Consider the following 15900-nt stretch of genomic DNA (forward strand, 5'->3'; position numbering starts at 1 on the left):
ATAGAATACAGTTGAGGCTGAGACTTTTCAATGGAAAAACCAAGTTGGACTATGTGTCCGAAATAGTACAGTCAGGTTCGTGTGAGAGGTGAAAATGATCGGAGGATGAAAACCAAAAATACAATGATTGTTAACACAGCTGTTAGATCAGCTTTGCAAACTGTTCATGTGAGAATGACCGTGAAGGATGAGATGAGTTGCGCAGCTGGTGCTGGGACAACAAAATGAAAACCAAACAACGGCTAGAGCAAACTTTGAAATGCAAAATTTAACAGATTACTGTCCAGATGGACGCTTGAGCCGTATGAATGCCTGCACCTCTGGACTAACGAGCCCTGTTAATTTGCTTTCCGGTGGAATGACAAGTCCATTTGCAAGCAAAAGCTCTAGTAAATAAAGCTGAGAAGTGTCTGGCTTAATAACAGCCAAGAAATCGCAAGAATCTCTGCTGAAATTCGGTTTCGCGGCAAGTGCAGTCAGTATCATACGAATATTATTCGTCCGAATACCTTCGACTAATTGTGCTTTGGCATCAACGTTGCCAATATCCAGAAATCCGCGCTCTGAATACTTTTTCTTGATAAACGCCTGCTTATCAATGCTTGCGCTGCGTGAAGAAGGCTTTTTTAAGTCTGATTCGTGCACGCGAGCCTCCCAAACAGCATTCACGTTTGTATTGCCCACCTTGCACAATAATTGCTTCAGCTGCTGGGATAGCGAATCCAGAAGCAGTGATCGAACCTTGGAAATGTGGGTACCTAGAGAACGATGTATACCACTGCATTCGATGCACAAGATGACGGGGTAATTGATGGCACACCAAGTGACATCTGACGAAGAGCCACAATCAGCACAGTGCAAGTTTTCTGGGTCACTTTTACATAACATTGAAATGAAGATTTTCGAGCTCTCATGCAGTTTTTCCAAATTCATGGATGGTATCCGCTCAGGTTCTGGTCGGAAAATCTCACGAAAGCCCCATGAAGAATTCTTGCGACCACTAAACGCCTTTCGTAGCACTGCTGCTGGTGACTTTCGTGATTTTGGATGCTGTTGTATAGACTCGCTGAACATAGACACTGGACGCATACCTCGAGGTCGACCTTTAGAAACAAATTCGGTACGCTCTTGGTTGACACCAGACAGTATGTTAGCCTTTATAGTTTCCTGTAAAACACGCATCCATGAGTGAAGCTCACTTTCAGAGGTTGCTTGATAAACACGCTTAAATTTAGGTGTAATGACCTCAAAACAAAAGCGACGATCTGTGCTTTCTGCCTTTTTTACGCAAGCATATGCAAGGGATATTGGTTCGTTGTGCAGACTTAGAGACTTTTGCTTCCAGTTTACGTATTCGGCGAGCTTTCCTCGCTGAAGCACAACCCAATATTTGTGCCAGCTAGTTTTGCCTACCATCGACACTTCAGTGTGGGAGGTAGGTTTGGAAAGTGCGAGCAAGAGTCCTTCTTTAATAATGGCATTCCCATCTTTTGCAGGCGAACTCGGGGTGTACAAACTAGACTTATCAGACAAATTCGAAGCAGCACCCACACTTTGATGGCGATAGAGACCGAGACCACCGGGTGGGAACGATTGTTTTATAGGCTTTTCGTTTGTTTTTTCTCGGATGGGACTTTCAACCGTTGTTTCGAGTATAATTTTGCGACGCCTAGATTCGCGTTTTTTACTCAAATCATTTAATCCCAGCGTTAAGTCTGCCAGGCCATTCCGCACACCGTCCAATTGTGCATGTAAACTGTCAATGCTTTCCGAGGAGTGAACCCACTTTTCATGTTGCTGGTAAAAATAGCTAGTGAATATGGCCAAAATGTCTTGAGTTTTAGGTCCATCATGCAAATCTTGAATGTAACAATAGTAGTCAAAACGCCTCAGCTCAAAATCTTTCTTCTTCACGAGATATTTCGATTCATCTTTTGCCATGTCAGTGGTTTTATTTGCCAAATAACGAGAAAGAGAGGTATAGTAGTTCTTACTAAATTCCTCAAATTCAATGCGTTTTACGGTTGCAAGCTTCAAATCGTTGACGTATATTCTCTCCAGAGGTTCAAATACATAGTGAATGAGGTCTGAACATGTAGATTTAAATAATCGGATTTGATGCTGCAAAGAGGGTGCTACATATGTCTCCACAAGCGGCTGAAAAGCTGCAGGACATGTAGCAGAAGCAGTGAGCACTGATTCCATAAATCGGCCAAGTGCTCCAGCAATAAACTCAAAAGCTTCACTCAGTTCCTGAATTCTTTTGAGCAACTTTTTCACATCACCGCGAAAACACTCGGTTTTCCTGCCCAGCTCGCGGAGAATGGAGCGAAATCCCGGGCTGTCCTCTGGATCATCGGGTAGCACTATAGTGGCTGAATGCACCAGTTTTGTGCTAGGTTTCTGACTGGCTGTGCTCGGCAAACGTTGTAGTTGATGACCTGAAGAGGGCAATAATTCAGAGTTGAGAGAGGAGGGAGATCCTGGTGAGAGAGGAGAAGTGCATAATAATTCACTAGAGGAAAAGGGGGGCATCGGACTGATCGTAGGAGTTTCGATAACTTCGCTACAAACAAAAAAGCGAAAACGAGCAAGGACACGAAAACGCTTTTCATGCTCAGAGTACGATATGAAGTACACGTAATTAGGCAATCCGGACAAGCCTATAGGCGAACAATCTGCCGGTGCTGTCCAAGTCCACGTATATGACTCGTTGTCACACATTAACTGAGGGAGCGCGACGAGAGGTGCAAATCGGTCAGCGTCCTGGGAGCTTTGTATAGTACGTAGAACGTGTTGGAAAGCATCCGGATTGGTACAGTTCAGAAGAAACACTGTATGAGGGGGAACTCGTTTTTGTAATTCAATAGAAAAGTCAATGCTATTTCTCGCGGGGAACTTTAAGAAATGGTCTCCATGAATTGGGTCCTAGAACAATGGTTAGCAGTTATTTAATGAAATTTGCGAGAGTGAGGGGGGACCGGATGAGATCGATACGGTAGCTAAATCGCTAAATACACTTCCTTCAGGATGTAAAAAACTGAATCCCGTATGTAACTGTACACACAGGCCAAAGTAATCCTTATCATTCCACGTTACCGGCAATCTCATCACCGATACCCTCTAGTCCATACCAGAATTGTGTCGATAAACATTCCGGAAGACCGGTGCATTCGACCATACCCGTCTTCATCCTTCAGTTCAAAAACCAGCGTCTCATCGTTCTCGAGGCAGGAGGTTGAGATGGTAGTAAAACAGTCTATGTCATTGTTAGAAGCGATTAAGCAGTAAGGAACTTACCAGTGCAGCCCTCCATAGCCTGCAAAAAAAATTGGGAAAAAGCAACCCTACAGCGCAGCTGCTAAATCCTTAACACAAACGTAACTAAATATGCAAAAGAATGTTTCAATTGTACACGTTTCCGACGTTTGTTTTGTTCCGTTACGTGGTGGTAGGGAGTCTTGGGGCTTCCTTCAGTACTGTACCTGACTTAGAGCCACCAGCTTTCACTTCTTCCATGAATCTATACTAACGTGGCTCTGGATGTCGATAATTGCCGCTTTATCATGAAGAAAACATCCAAAAATGAGGTGAAAGACGACCTCACCTCTTTGGAACGGTCTGCTTCCGGGCAGACAGGTGAATCTAGTGAGTTGGATTTGGTTACGCAGAATTCAAAACTTCTGCAGCTTGTGGACAAACAAAGAACGATGATTTATGAACTCTATCGAGAGCTGGAACGTGTGAATGAAGAAAACCGGCGATTGACATATAAACTGCACGATAAAGAACGTGAAACTGCAATCAGCTTGAAAAGTACGAGAGACGAGATTTCTGAGTTAACTCAGGCTGTAAAAGAGTCATTTAACGACTTTGAGTATCCAATGAACGACACTGCATCTATTGCAGAATCGACAACTTCGTCCAAATACTTGAATATTGCACCCTTGAATCTCAATAAAGGAGCGAGTCAGAAACAATTGTCTTCCTCCAACACAGTTAATCATACAACCAAGACTGAGAAATCACATGAACGTTTGAAGAAGCATGCTTCTGCAGTATGGAATTTAGACTCGCTGCCATCGCCTACGAAAGCTGAATTTTCTATACCGGCCCTCTTTCCTCCTTCGCATACTTCTCAAGCTTCTCATAGCGATTATCCCGATGCACTGTTGCCCGACATAGAGCTTACCTCCTCACATCCCTTACGGAAAACGAATTCTGCTCCTCGAACTGCTCAAAAGAAGTTTGACCCGTTAAATCCCCTGACACATTATGCTTCTGAACTCAGTATCTCCTCTGCACCGGAACTCAATCCAGAACCTATTGCCGTCCCTATCCCCGCGGTAAAGGTCCCTCCCATGATTACCGGAGGGGAAGATACTCATTTGCCTGTTCCAGATGTCCATGCTGAAAAGGTCCCTGATGGTCCTACTTCGTCGCTTCACAATGTGCAATCCGATACCGTTCTCGTGGCTCATCCTACAGCGAGCGCTACACATACTGCCAAGAATTCAAAGGACAGTATTACAGTATCAGAAACAGAGTTTTGTTTTACTCGCAGACGCAGCAGATCTAACACCAACCGTTCATGGACCATTATTCCTCCGTCATCACCTAACCTCCCGGATGTTGTTGAGGTGGATTCGGCGAATAACTTAAAGAGTGATGCGAAGAGCGATGCTAAGAGCGATGCTAAGAGTGAAGCCAAGAGTGAAGCTAAGGGTGATGTCAAGAGCAAGTTGGACCCGAGCCAGGCCAATCCATACTCCGTTCCTAATTTCCCTGCCCCCAGTGCGAATAGTCGTTCTGTTTCGCCTGCTCGAAAGCCGGCAGAGGGAGATCAGTTTTCGTTTAGCAGTGGTGGTCACTCTACTATTCAAGCACCGGGTGCTGAGTTTTATGCAGAAATACCCAGACCTCCTGAAGTACCTGGACCGCTTGCTTTCCATCCAAGTGACCAGATGATAGAGAATTTTTTGTACGACCTCATTGAGACAACGGTGGACACTACTGAGGGTTCCTTTTACGAGGTGATTGTCCATTTTTCCGTCAGCGTTAAGCTGAATGCGACACATTTTCCCAACTGGCGTGATGAAATTTGGACCTTTTCACGTACTATGCGTGATTGTCATGATTTCCAGTTGTCTATTGAACTTGATTTTGGTGCACCGCCATTCCCAACACCTGAATGGTTTACTGGTGAATCATCCTTTTTGCAATCGGAATTGCTGCAGCGCTCAGTGGAAACTTACTTCCGCTATTTATTCCAGGCGGAATTGACACTGCATCAGCGTTATTCTTTATTCCGATTTTTTGCCCGTGATATGCAAAGACAACTTTTGCAGAATGTATTCTACTTACCTCCTACAGACGCGGAGAAGCAGGGCTACCTTTCCAAGTACGTAGTCAGTGTGGGATTGGTTTCCCGTTATTTTTATTTAAAGAACAGGGTTCTTTCTTTCGCCGAAAAGGAAGAAAGCCAGGTTCTAGGAACAATTAACCTTGAGGATGCTCAGGTGAACTGTTATGATGTGAATTTGCCTATATTTTCCATTATTGATCCACCACACGCTTTCTTTACTGGTGAAAATTATCAGTATGCATTTGTCATTCAGGAGGTTCAAAGTGTTTTGCGTCAAGGAGCCGACACCATTCATGTTTTGATTGCATCGAGTATTAAGGAGCGTGATGAGTGGTTGTTTTTGCTTCGCCGTGGGCAACAGACCAACTCTACTGTTTCGCGTGTCACTTCAACAACTGATCTTACGAAGGCCTCTGCGCAACAGTCTAAATTTGTACCTCATCGCTCTGCATCAACAGAACCATTGGAGCAACATGCTCGTACGCAATCTCATAACGTCACCTCCAAAAACGACACACCTCTGGTCGCTTTGGGTTACGATGATATGGCCTGGCATTCGCCGCCAAAACAAGCTCATCAGGTCGGGCCTGTTACTCATCGTCAGTACGCTGCGTCGGAGCACTTGACAGACGACTTCTCAAGCATGACAGTACAAAGCCCGGTTTCCACACAGACGGCACCATTGGATGATAAGAAGCACCGTAAGAAGTTCTGGATGTTCAACCATCGCAGAAGTCCAACACAAGAAAAGGATAAGGCCGACAGGGCTCAAGACCCACGCCAAAGTTTTGTTGCTGGCCCTCAATTTTCCTCTATATCAACAGATTCCAGTGGAATGCATTCTCCCGCCATGCCAACGACGAGCCCTCCAATGCCACCTTCCAATGTTTCTCGGAACATTTTCGGATTACCCCTTGCCGAAGCCGTAGCTCTTTCTGCCGAATATAACCAGAGCAAGCTTCCTATTGTGGTGTATCGCTGCATCGAATATCTTGAAGCAAAACGGGCCGAAAAAGAGGAGGGCATTTACCGTCTCAGTGGTTCAAATTCTACTATCAAGAATCTCCGAGAGGCCTTTTCTTATGGCGATTTTGATATCGTTTCCTCCAAGGAATATTACGATATACATGCGGTAGCAGGCTTATTGAAATTGTATTTGCGGAACCTTCCCACCAACCTTTTGGGTCATGAACTTCATGGCAAGTTTGGAGTCGTGTCAGAGATGACTGTTGTGGACGAACAAGTTGCTTGTCTGCGTGATATTATTTCTCGTTTGCCTGAAGAGAACTTTATTTTACTTGACGCACTCTTGCATCACTTGAACCGTATCGTTAAGTATGAGCGTATCAACAAGATGAGCGTTCGGAACGTTAGCATCGTGTTTTCTCCCACTTTGAACATACCCTCTGAGATCTTCTCAGTTTTGGTTACTCATTACAACGATATATTTGATTCTCTCACTTCACTTCAAGCACAATCCGCGCATGATGTACAATAATGTTGTTTACGCCCCCCATTGGTCCCCAATGTTTCCGCTTTCCCTGATATATGGTAAAAATCTGCCTAATTGCTTGCCAACAAGCCATGTCTCTCTTTCATTTATTAAGCCGACAATTTCCTGATTCAATGTCATTAATTAACCTGCAGGCTTTGCAACGTCGTAGCGCATACAACTTGTGCAATGATGAAAACCCTTTTTGAAAATATTTTTTAATGCAAAGTTCCATTCTTTTACTTGGACAAAAGTCGCCAAAACAAGCGACAGTCTTGAACCTGGAATTGCTCACGTAGGGTGCAGGAGAACCGTACATAAAGTTATATCTTCTCCGTCATAGAAAACCTTAATCCTGCAGCGCGAACGACTTCAAGTTACCAAAGAGGCGAACACCGGATTTAGGTCTCAAATTGTGTTTGCGGCTACGTCTCTATTACCTTTTTATTAATAACTAGCTCAACTAGTGAAGGTTGCCACAGTCAAAAGAACAATCATCATACGTAACAGAACAAAGCAGGAGGGAATGAAGGGCGGAAACTTGTTTTGTCGCATCCGAAAAAGAGAATCGTACGTAAGGTACATAACAAGTTGCGTGTTGTCGGCTATTAATGGGCAATTTGAACCATCAAGTCAACAACTGCTGTTGTTGGGAAGCACAGTGTCCAGCAGCAAAAAAGAATGCTTAATACCACAGACATAAAGAGGCTCTTTCCCAAACTTTTTTTATTTGCACCGTCCAGCGATACCGAAAGGTACAAAAGTCATACACGGTAAGGATAAGCTTTTTGGCAAAGCTCGTATATACACACATACACATACATGCATATATACCCAATTTAAATAGGGCGAAAGCCCGGAGGAGGAACACCTCTACCAAGACCAGCAGGAGGAGGGGGAGCAGCAAAACCGACTCCACGCACAGGTCCAGTAAGTCCTGCTGGCAATTGAGTGATAGGCATTCCCCGACCAGCAGGACGAGCAATACCAGGACCGCTAAGAAGTCCTCCCCTCATGGAAGGATCCATAGGAGGTGGTCCTTGAACAGACAAGGACACGATGAATTCACCACGGAGAATCACAAGCCCAAGCATCCGCTTTTCCTCAAAGACAGAGTTGGACGTACTGGCATTCCGTTTTTTAATGTGCCGAAATTCCTGACAATCCGACAGCACCAGATTCATATGGGCGTCAAAAGCCATGAGGTATCCACTAAAGGTGCGACCATCCTTCGTCGTGACATTTAATGAGTGATTAATCAACGAAACCATTTTAGAGGAACCCTACATCAAAAGTGTCAGTTTTAAACGCGAAAAAAACGGTGACAGGATAAAAAGAACGGGCAAACAACAATGTTCCATTCCTTACTGCTCAAAATTGCTTACCATTTTGAAGAGTTTTATGACAGCCTTTAAGCAGTCGCTCGAAACACGTCGTAGTACTGGTTTGGTAAGGTGTAAGCATCATCAGCTGAACCCTACCCTAATTGCGTAAAGCAGTCACTGTCCACAAAAACTTTGTGGTAGTAACCACAACCTTAGCAAAACATCCACCGAGGTTAGGTTGGCACGTTGAAACAGCACAATGACTGAGAAGGCGCAAAACCCCATGAAGGAGCTTCGTATTGCGAAGCTCGTCCTCAACATCTCTTTGGGTGAGTCCGGTGATCGTTTGACCCGTGCCGCTAAGGTTTTGGAGCAACTTTCCGGTCAAACGCCTGTCTTCTCCAAGGCTCGCTACACCATTCGTCGTTTCGGTATCCGCCGTAATGAAAAGATTGCCGTTCACGTCACCGTCCGTGGCCCCAAGGCCGAGGAGATTTTGGAGCGTGGACTTAAGGTCAAGGAGTTCGAGCTCAAGAGAAGAAACTTCTCTGCTACTGGCAACTTCGGCTTCGGTATCCAAGAGCATATTGACTTGGGTATCAAGTACGACCCCTCTATCGGTATTTACGGTATGGACTTCTACGTCGTCATGGACCGCCCCGGTATGCGTGTTGCTCGCCGCAAGGCTCAACGCTCTCGCATTGGTGCCCCTCACAAGATTAACGCTGAGGACACCATCCAATGGTTCAAGCAAAAGTACGATGCCATTGTCCTCAACAAGTAATAATAAGAAACGAGATGCGAGGATGTCTTCACAACCATGTCGCGACGCGGAGGACGCGGTTGAATTTGGCGTGGGTGAGCTTGTTGTAGTTAAGGTTTTAAGGTTGGGATTAAGCGAGAGCGGGGAGTAGCTTACTTTTGGTCTCATCGACCCTTGCATGTCTTAATGTAGCTTCTGATAATGTACTCTAGTAAGAAACAAAACAAATCCTTGTAATGCCTATTTCCGTACCCTAAAACACGCAAGTTTGTATGCGCTGTGTCCAAAATGACGATTAAAACGCCGTCTTTCTGCGACGACCAGTATACTTGGAGTCCCGCGGAACACTGTGTCCACGACGGCGATTAAGCTCCTTTTTGTGAGAAATGTAGTCCTTAACGCTCATGTCCTGCTTCTTTCTCTTCTTTAATCTGTGATTTTTGTTGTTATCGTCTTCGACAGACATTTCTGAGGTGTCTAATGTCCGAATTCCACCAGCTTGTAGCACCAAGTAGTACTTCTTCTGACGCTTAGAATCTGGATTGTCAATCACAGTACCTCCAGAAAAGCCGGACTTCTTTGCGGTCTCGAGAATCATGCGCTGAGCAGTATCGGATTCGGGGTAGTATTGCATAACAGCTCGGGCACCCCGTTTCATGCTACTGTACAGTGTCTCGAAGAAACGTGTGAGACGTCTTTGAGGAACGTTACATGTTTTATCGGCGTTTAACAGCCACTGAATAGCTGAGATGGAAATAACACCGTCAAAAGTGCCCGCACGAAACGGAACACCTGCTCCAATGTCCCCAAGAAGCAGATCACCCTCCACTTCATCGTTTTCCAAAGCTACAGAGAGCATGGACGGAGAAATATCCATTCCAACCAGTGTGTGTCCAAATGACTCTGCGATTGCAGTTGAAATTCCCGAACCGCATCCAATATCCAGAATAAATGATGGTCCTTCGGGATCCAGCAGTTCCAGAGCTCTCTCAGTCATTTCTGCCTGAATAGACTGAATACGGGTACTTGTCTGTTAACAATTTGTTCCATACTTAAACTGCTTACTTTTTTGAGTATTTCCGAGCTTCCACATCATTGTAAAACTAAATGAGTCAGAAATCTCAGCACGTATTGTTTTCTATTTCTTACGATCTCGGGAGGCGCGATATGCTCGGGCCGCGACATCCTGGACTGCAATTGTTTTTCGAAGAGTTGCTGTTGAAGCACTGTGTGTCGGCGTTGAACTCCAATTTTGGTGTAGCATTCTTGAGTAACATGTTACTTGCTGTGAGAAGACGGAATGGCCGCGGAGACCGACCGAGGATCTTCCGAAGAAACCGAGTCTACAGGATTTAATAAAAATGAAAAGAAAAGCTAAACGCTATGAGATTAAATACACACCATTAACGTTCCTACATTGTCCCTTGCTACATTTTTTCCCATTCCCCACAAAGATTGTTGATACTGGAATTTAAGATTTCGTATGGAACAAACACAAAATAGCAATAGGTAATTCTTTCCCGCGAAAAGAACTGAAATAAAAAAGATCAAGTCATCTGAATAGAGTCATTTTAAAATATTAGGAAGAGTTAGCCCCATGGTTTAAAGACCGAAACCAACGGGAGGCATACTCATAGATTGAGGAACAGTGTTACCGTTCTCCAAATTGCCATTAGTAAGCATTAAAGTGTTACCCAAAATACCGCTGCCAGCCATGGGTGCCTCTGCATCACCAGCTGCAGGTTCAGTCACTTGACGCTCGCTCAGTTGCTTCTCCAAGCTCATGATCTTGTTGTGCATCTCAGCTTGGTAGCAAATGAAGTAGGGTTGAGCATAGTCCTGAAGGCCATGGCGCCAGCTGATTTCCATAACAAGGTCGTTGCGAAGAAGGTGGTAACAAGTGTACAACATCGCACCGAAGCACTCATAATTTCCGGTTTGGACAAAGTAGCTGAGAAGGTCCTCAACGATGTCAACCTTACCAGAGTCTCTAGCGGTGTTAATTGCATCCTTGTAGAACTTGTCTTGCTTCGACAGCTCAATAGACTGCACCCAGCGCTTGTTTTTGTTGTAAATCTTGGCAGCGATGCGACGGAACTCAAGAAGGCTGTGCTTCTCAAGACGCTTAGCAAGGCTCAAAGCATCAAAATTATCGTAGCTTTCGATGGAAACGTTCAATGACTTGTAGTCCTCCATCTCGACAAGAATATCATTGTAAGCACGGTTGACGGCCTCAATGTTCAGATGTTGAACGGCAGTAAGGTAATTGAAGATGAGTGGAGTATTCTCAGACTTGGCAAACAATCTAACGACACGGGAATGATCGATCTTGGGCGTCAAAGCTGCAAGCAAGTCAGTCAACAGCGTAGGATGTTGTTCAAGGTAGAAGTTAAGTGCACGATAATACAGCTCAAGGTTAGCGACCTTGATAATGATATCCTTGAAGGATTGGTGGTCGAAGGCAGTGGGTTGCTCCATCATAACATCGGCGGCATTGTCAAAGCTTTGGTCATGGACATACAAAAATACGGTTTCCTGCCACATTTCAGCCTGCTCACAAGCACGAATAACCTTGGCCATGTTCAAGCGACCCCAGAACAGCTTCAAGTGGTCCATCATACTTTCAGGCTTGTACTTAGAGTACAAAATGGCAAGTTCCGTGTAAAATGCCATGTGAGCACGCTCCAAACCAAGACCTGCTTCCATGAGAGAAACAATCTCTTCGAAATAGCCACGAGATTCATAGAGGTGAATAAGATCACCAAGTTCTTCAGCATGAACCACCAAGTTCAAACCACAAATTTGAGCAAGACGGAATTCCTTTTTATCAACACACGCCTTACAAACTTGCTTCCAGACCTTAATGGAGTTGGCCTTGCGAGCGCAATCAACTGCACTTTGGTACTCGCCCAAGTGGACGAGGGTTGAGGCCAGCTTGGACCAGTTTGAGATGTTGCTGTACATAATTTTAGCGGCTTCATATTGACCATCTTCATAGCATTCATCACCAACAGATTCAACATCGGCAACATTGGAACCCATCAGGAAGGTCTCCATCTCAGTAAGCTGTTTGGTCTTGGCATATGCGACCAACAACGCACTGTCAACATCAGGCTCATGCATATGGGTTCTAGCCATGCGCAGGAATTTAATCAGCTCCTCATTCTTACCAGCACGACGAGAAAGCTCAATAACCTCAGCGTAGTTACTGGGATCAGCAGCACGAATGTAAGAGTCGATGGCATCAGGAATACGAAGTCCATCCAACTGAGCCTTAGCCAAACGAGACCACACCTCGGGGGTGTCAATATCTTCAGCAAAGTTCTGAGCACGATCCAAGCTCATAATGTCCTCAACCAAAACCTTCATGGCGTTTTCGTTTTGATTGAATTTCTTGTACATAGAGAATGCCTCTTCAAACAAACCGTTCTCTACGGCAATCTCAGCAATTTCATCAACATCGTACTTGTCAAGTCTCTCAATGTAATCAGAAATACGAGACTTGTCGACCTTGATGGCTGTGAGGAAGAGAAGGTTTTGAAGACTGGCGTTGTCTTGGAAGGGAGAGGGTTGAAGAATGATTTTCTCCAAAAGCTCAATGAGTTGCGAAGGCAGATCGGCGTCCATAAGAGCCTTAACGACAATGGAAACAGCTTCGGGGTCAGAAGACTCGGGAACGGCAGTAATAATTACTTGGTCCAACAATTGTCTTCTGTAAATGCTGTCTTGCAAAACGTAACCCCAAAGATCAGAGTTGCAACGCTTCAAGAGATAGCGAGCCTGTTGCTTGAACATACTGTTTTCGTTGGTCAAGTTGATCAACTCCATGTCGTTCTGTCCCTTTTCATAGGCAATAAATGCCAAGTAAGGATCACGCTTCTCACAGTATTTACCAACGGTAAGTGTGTCATACTGATTGTTGTCCTTCAAGAAGGTCTCGGGATTGTTGTTCGAGTCAATGTAGATCTTTGCGAGAGCATCGTAGATGGCACGGTCTTGATTGCCAGCAGCCAACAAAGACTCCAAGTAAGGGAGCAACAACTTGAGATGATTACGGCTTTCCACCTCTTCAACTAGCTCGTCCACGGGAATTTGACCGTGAACCGAGCTAAGAAGTTGCTGGATAACGGTCTCATCACAGTCGACGTCGAGCAAGGCACCAATAACAGCAGGTGTCTTTGAGGGATTAACACGCTGAACGTAGATCTCAATAAATTGCATAAGATGATTCTTGTAAAGGTAGAAGACCAGTTCATTCACACAATCGAAACGGTCGCAGACAATAATGAGAGGAAGTTGGTCGGCAAGCTTGGCTTCCTTGAGATAGTTTCTGACCTTCTCAGGATTGTAGACATTGTTGTCTCTGCAAATGCGCTCCACCTCCTTGAATTGGCCGATCAGGCAGGCGGCTTGAATGTACTTAAAGACCACATCAGCATCCGATGTCAAGTTGACAATACTGCCAAGATAGTAGTACAGACCCTCAAACGTCTTGTACTTCTCAAACATCTCAATAAGACGTTGAGGACCCAAAACATCAGAGTAGCGAGTAGCGATCTGCACAACAATTTGGAGGTTTTGGCGAACATTAGCGCGAAGCATTTCACGCATGTACTCCAGAGAGTCATCGGGAGGGAAGTTGCTGAAGTGATTCACCAACCACTCAGGGTTAAGTAAGTTGGTGTGAACAATGACACGCTTAATGTCGGCAGGCTTCTCATAAAACTCCAAAGCACGCTGAACCAAGCCAGCACGTTCGCACAACGAAGCGACAGTAGCACGATCAAAGTGACTGAACATTTGGTTGCCCAAAATCGCATCTGCAACTTGTGGAGCGTTCAGCAGATTCAGCTCAAGCAAACGAGTTTGAAGATGAGCTTGCTCTGGCTTGTCATCTTTCAAAGCGTCCAAAAGGAAAGCGGTAGCTTGTTGGAAAAGATTTTGGGACATGAAAATGTCAACAATCTTTTCGGCATCAATGGAGGGATCCATGACGGCAATTTGGGAAGCAAAGGTGGCAGCTTGGTCGGGGTTCGTGCGCACAAGTTGTTGCAGAATGGAAATGTAATCAGGAGTGATTTGCTTTTCGGAGCAGTAAGTAACAAGCTTGTCGAACTGACCGAGCTCTGCAAGACAGGAGACAACCTTGTCGCTGGCGCCAGCACGTTCGTAAACAGTCAAAGCAAAGTTGGCATTGATAGGACGCACAAGGTCACCAAGTGCCTCAGTGCAGGCCAATTTGTCTTCGCCGTACCATTTCTCCAAAAGTTGGATACGGTTCTGGAAAATTACAGGACGCGCAAGCTCCAAAGTCTCGTGCTCGTTCAAAGGTCCTTTGTCGAGAAGGGTACCAAAATACTGGAGAATGGGAGCAATTTGACCAGGGACGGTGGGGAGATGCTTAAATTGGTTGATGATTTGCGAGGTGCGAAGGATGCCGCGAGGAGAGGAAGCGGCAACCTTGGCAGCTTCGGCGTAATTACCTTGATTAAAGAGCGTTTGGAAACGTTTGATGTAGAGGTCATCAGCACCAGGGAGATCGGCGCGCGAGGCAAGGAGGGAAGCCAGAGTAGGGTCGTTAAGCTTACTAATAATATAAGGAATGACAGTATCAGGATTAACGGAAACGCTGAAAACTTGGCCTTTACGGTTGACAGCGATCACACCGTCAGTCTCCTCATCGGGAGCAGTGACAAAAACACCCTCACCAGATATTCTGTTCATGAAGATGCACTTGGCCTCCTCGAGATCATAAACATGAATGAAACCGTACTTGGTGATAACGTACACGACACCGTAACGGGGGCCGACCTGCATGCCAACAGGGAAATCATTCACGGCCTCTGGGGGGAAGAATACGTCAACAGTCTTCGTAGTGAATGCCGGTTGACCGGGTTTGCGGTCAATCTCAACGACACTCAGCTTTGCGCCATTTGGAATGCGGTTGGCGAAGGCAAGAACTTGAACATCGTTCGCATAACCCTCAGGACGGATGACACCGAATGCTGAGGCATGACACTCGAGTGGCTGACTCACTTGGCGGTCTTGAGAGAACAATTGCATGTTACCGACGATCCTGTTGTCGCGAGGAGAGATACCAATTAAGGTAAACCACTTCTCGTTGTAGTTGCTTTTGTACGAAATGATTTGGGAGCCGTTTAACGAGCTATGACGGTCAAATACCTTGAAAGGAGCACCGCCGGCCAAACTCCAGTGGTAAACGGACGTTTCTGTCACGATACCCAGTGTATTGTCATTAATCCATGTCCAGTATACAACATCCTGAGGCATAATATGGCTGTTAATTTTGCTCTTGGCATCCAAGTCGAAGACTTGCAGCTGACGCTGAGCCCTCAGGGCGATAATTTTCCGTTTGGGATGCAGAACTGCTGAGTCTGCAGAGATAGGCCGTCTAAGAACATCTGTGGGATCTTTTAAATTCACAATCACGACCTGTTGAGTGCCGTTAACTTGATCGCGTACACAAACGTAATGATCAGACTGGAGCGTCAAGCTCGTCGACACGAAGGACGACGGCTGAATATTAGCCTGACTGAGAGAGCAAATTTCATTAAACCGTATTGGTAGTTGCTGAGACATAATTTAGTTCCACGGCCCGAAACTACGTCGTGGTAGGGAAAGGAAGGAGTCGACAGGTGTGGAAGCTGAAGGGTTCTGGTGCAGTAGGCCCACGTGTTGAAATGCTCGCGTAGACCCGTGCCCCGCGCTTCTAAGAACGTTAATGCTGAATGACGTCAGGAGAGGAACGTACGCTAATGAGGTGTTGGAGAATGCAAGAAAGTGCCTTATTGTGCATTGCTCCTCGTTAAACTGCGATTACACCGTAGTATGCATTACTCCGCACTTCGTTCCGCTTTCTTACACAACCCACGGAGCACGTAATAGGCTCGAACTCTATCCCCACACTAAACCAAACGTACTGAATAACTCGCCT

At 45.4% G+C, this 15900-nt stretch overlaps 6 protein-coding genes across 6 annotated transcripts; 2 read left to right on the forward strand and 4 right to left on the reverse strand.

The window, feature by feature from the left end:
• Window positions 1–276: 276 nt before the first annotated feature.
• SJAG_02277 (centaurin ADOP ribosylation factor GTPase activating protein family) lies at window positions 277–3316 on the reverse strand (the record flags this gene model as incomplete). Its single annotated transcript, XM_002173451.1, has 3 exons — window positions 277–2928; window positions 3135–3259; window positions 3301–3316. 3 exons carry the CDS (start codon window positions 3314–3316, stop codon window positions 277–279), a joined length of 2793 nt encoding a protein of 930 aa, XP_002173487.1.
• Window positions 3317–3566: 250 nt separating this feature from the next.
• SJAG_02278 (rho-type GTPase activating protein Rga2) lies at window positions 3567–7055 on the forward strand (the record flags this gene model as incomplete). The annotated part of the gene is made up of 1 exon (XM_002173452.2): window positions 3567–7055. One exon carries the CDS (start codon window positions 3567–3569, stop codon window positions 6861–6863), a length of 3297 nt encoding a protein of 1098 aa, XP_002173488.1. The 3' UTR covers window positions 6864–7055.
• SJAG_02279 (Sm snRNP core protein Smb1) lies at window positions 6894–8333 on the reverse strand. Its single transcript, XM_002173453.2, has 2 exons — window positions 8243–8333; window positions 6894–8140 (listed from the first exon to the last, which is right to left on the reverse strand). Exons 1-2 carry the CDS (start codon window positions 8243–8245, stop codon window positions 7697–7699), a joined length of 447 nt encoding a protein of 148 aa, XP_002173489.1. The 5' UTR covers window positions 8246–8333; the 3' UTR covers window positions 6894–7696.
• A 42-nt stretch (window positions 8334–8375) lies between these two features.
• On the forward strand, window positions 8376–9003 carry SJAG_02280 (60S ribosomal protein L11). The gene has a single exon (XM_002173454.2). It carries the CDS (start codon window positions 8442–8444, stop codon window positions 8964–8966), a length of 525 nt encoding a protein of 174 aa, XP_002173490.1. The 5' UTR covers window positions 8376–8441; the 3' UTR covers window positions 8967–9003.
• Window positions 9004–9105: 102 nt separating this feature from the next.
• Window positions 9106–10253, reverse strand: SJAG_02281 (rRNA methyltransferase). The gene is made up of 3 exons (XM_002173455.2): window positions 10095–10253; window positions 10011–10048; window positions 9106–9970 (listed from the first exon to the last, which is right to left on the reverse strand). The coding sequence occupies exons 1-3, from the start codon at window positions 10128–10130 to the stop codon at window positions 9241–9243; spliced, it is 804 nt and encodes a 267-aa protein (XP_002173491.1). The 5' UTR covers window positions 10131–10253; the 3' UTR covers window positions 9106–9240.
• Window positions 10254–10400: 147 nt separating this feature from the next.
• On the reverse strand, window positions 10401–15628 carry SJAG_02282 (clathrin heavy chain Chc1). The gene has a single exon (XM_002173456.2). It carries the CDS (start codon window positions 15543–15545, stop codon window positions 10548–10550), a length of 4998 nt encoding a protein of 1665 aa, XP_002173492.1. The 5' UTR covers window positions 15546–15628; the 3' UTR covers window positions 10401–10547.
• Window positions 15629–15900: the final 272 nt, after the last annotated feature.

This window comes from Schizosaccharomyces japonicus (assembly GCF_000149845.2).
Source record: "Schizosaccharomyces japonicus yFS275 unplaced genomic scaffold supercont5.1, whole genome shotgun sequence".
Taxonomy (NCBI): domain Eukaryota; kingdom Fungi; phylum Ascomycota; class Schizosaccharomycetes; order Schizosaccharomycetales; family Schizosaccharomycetaceae; genus Schizosaccharomyces; species Schizosaccharomyces japonicus.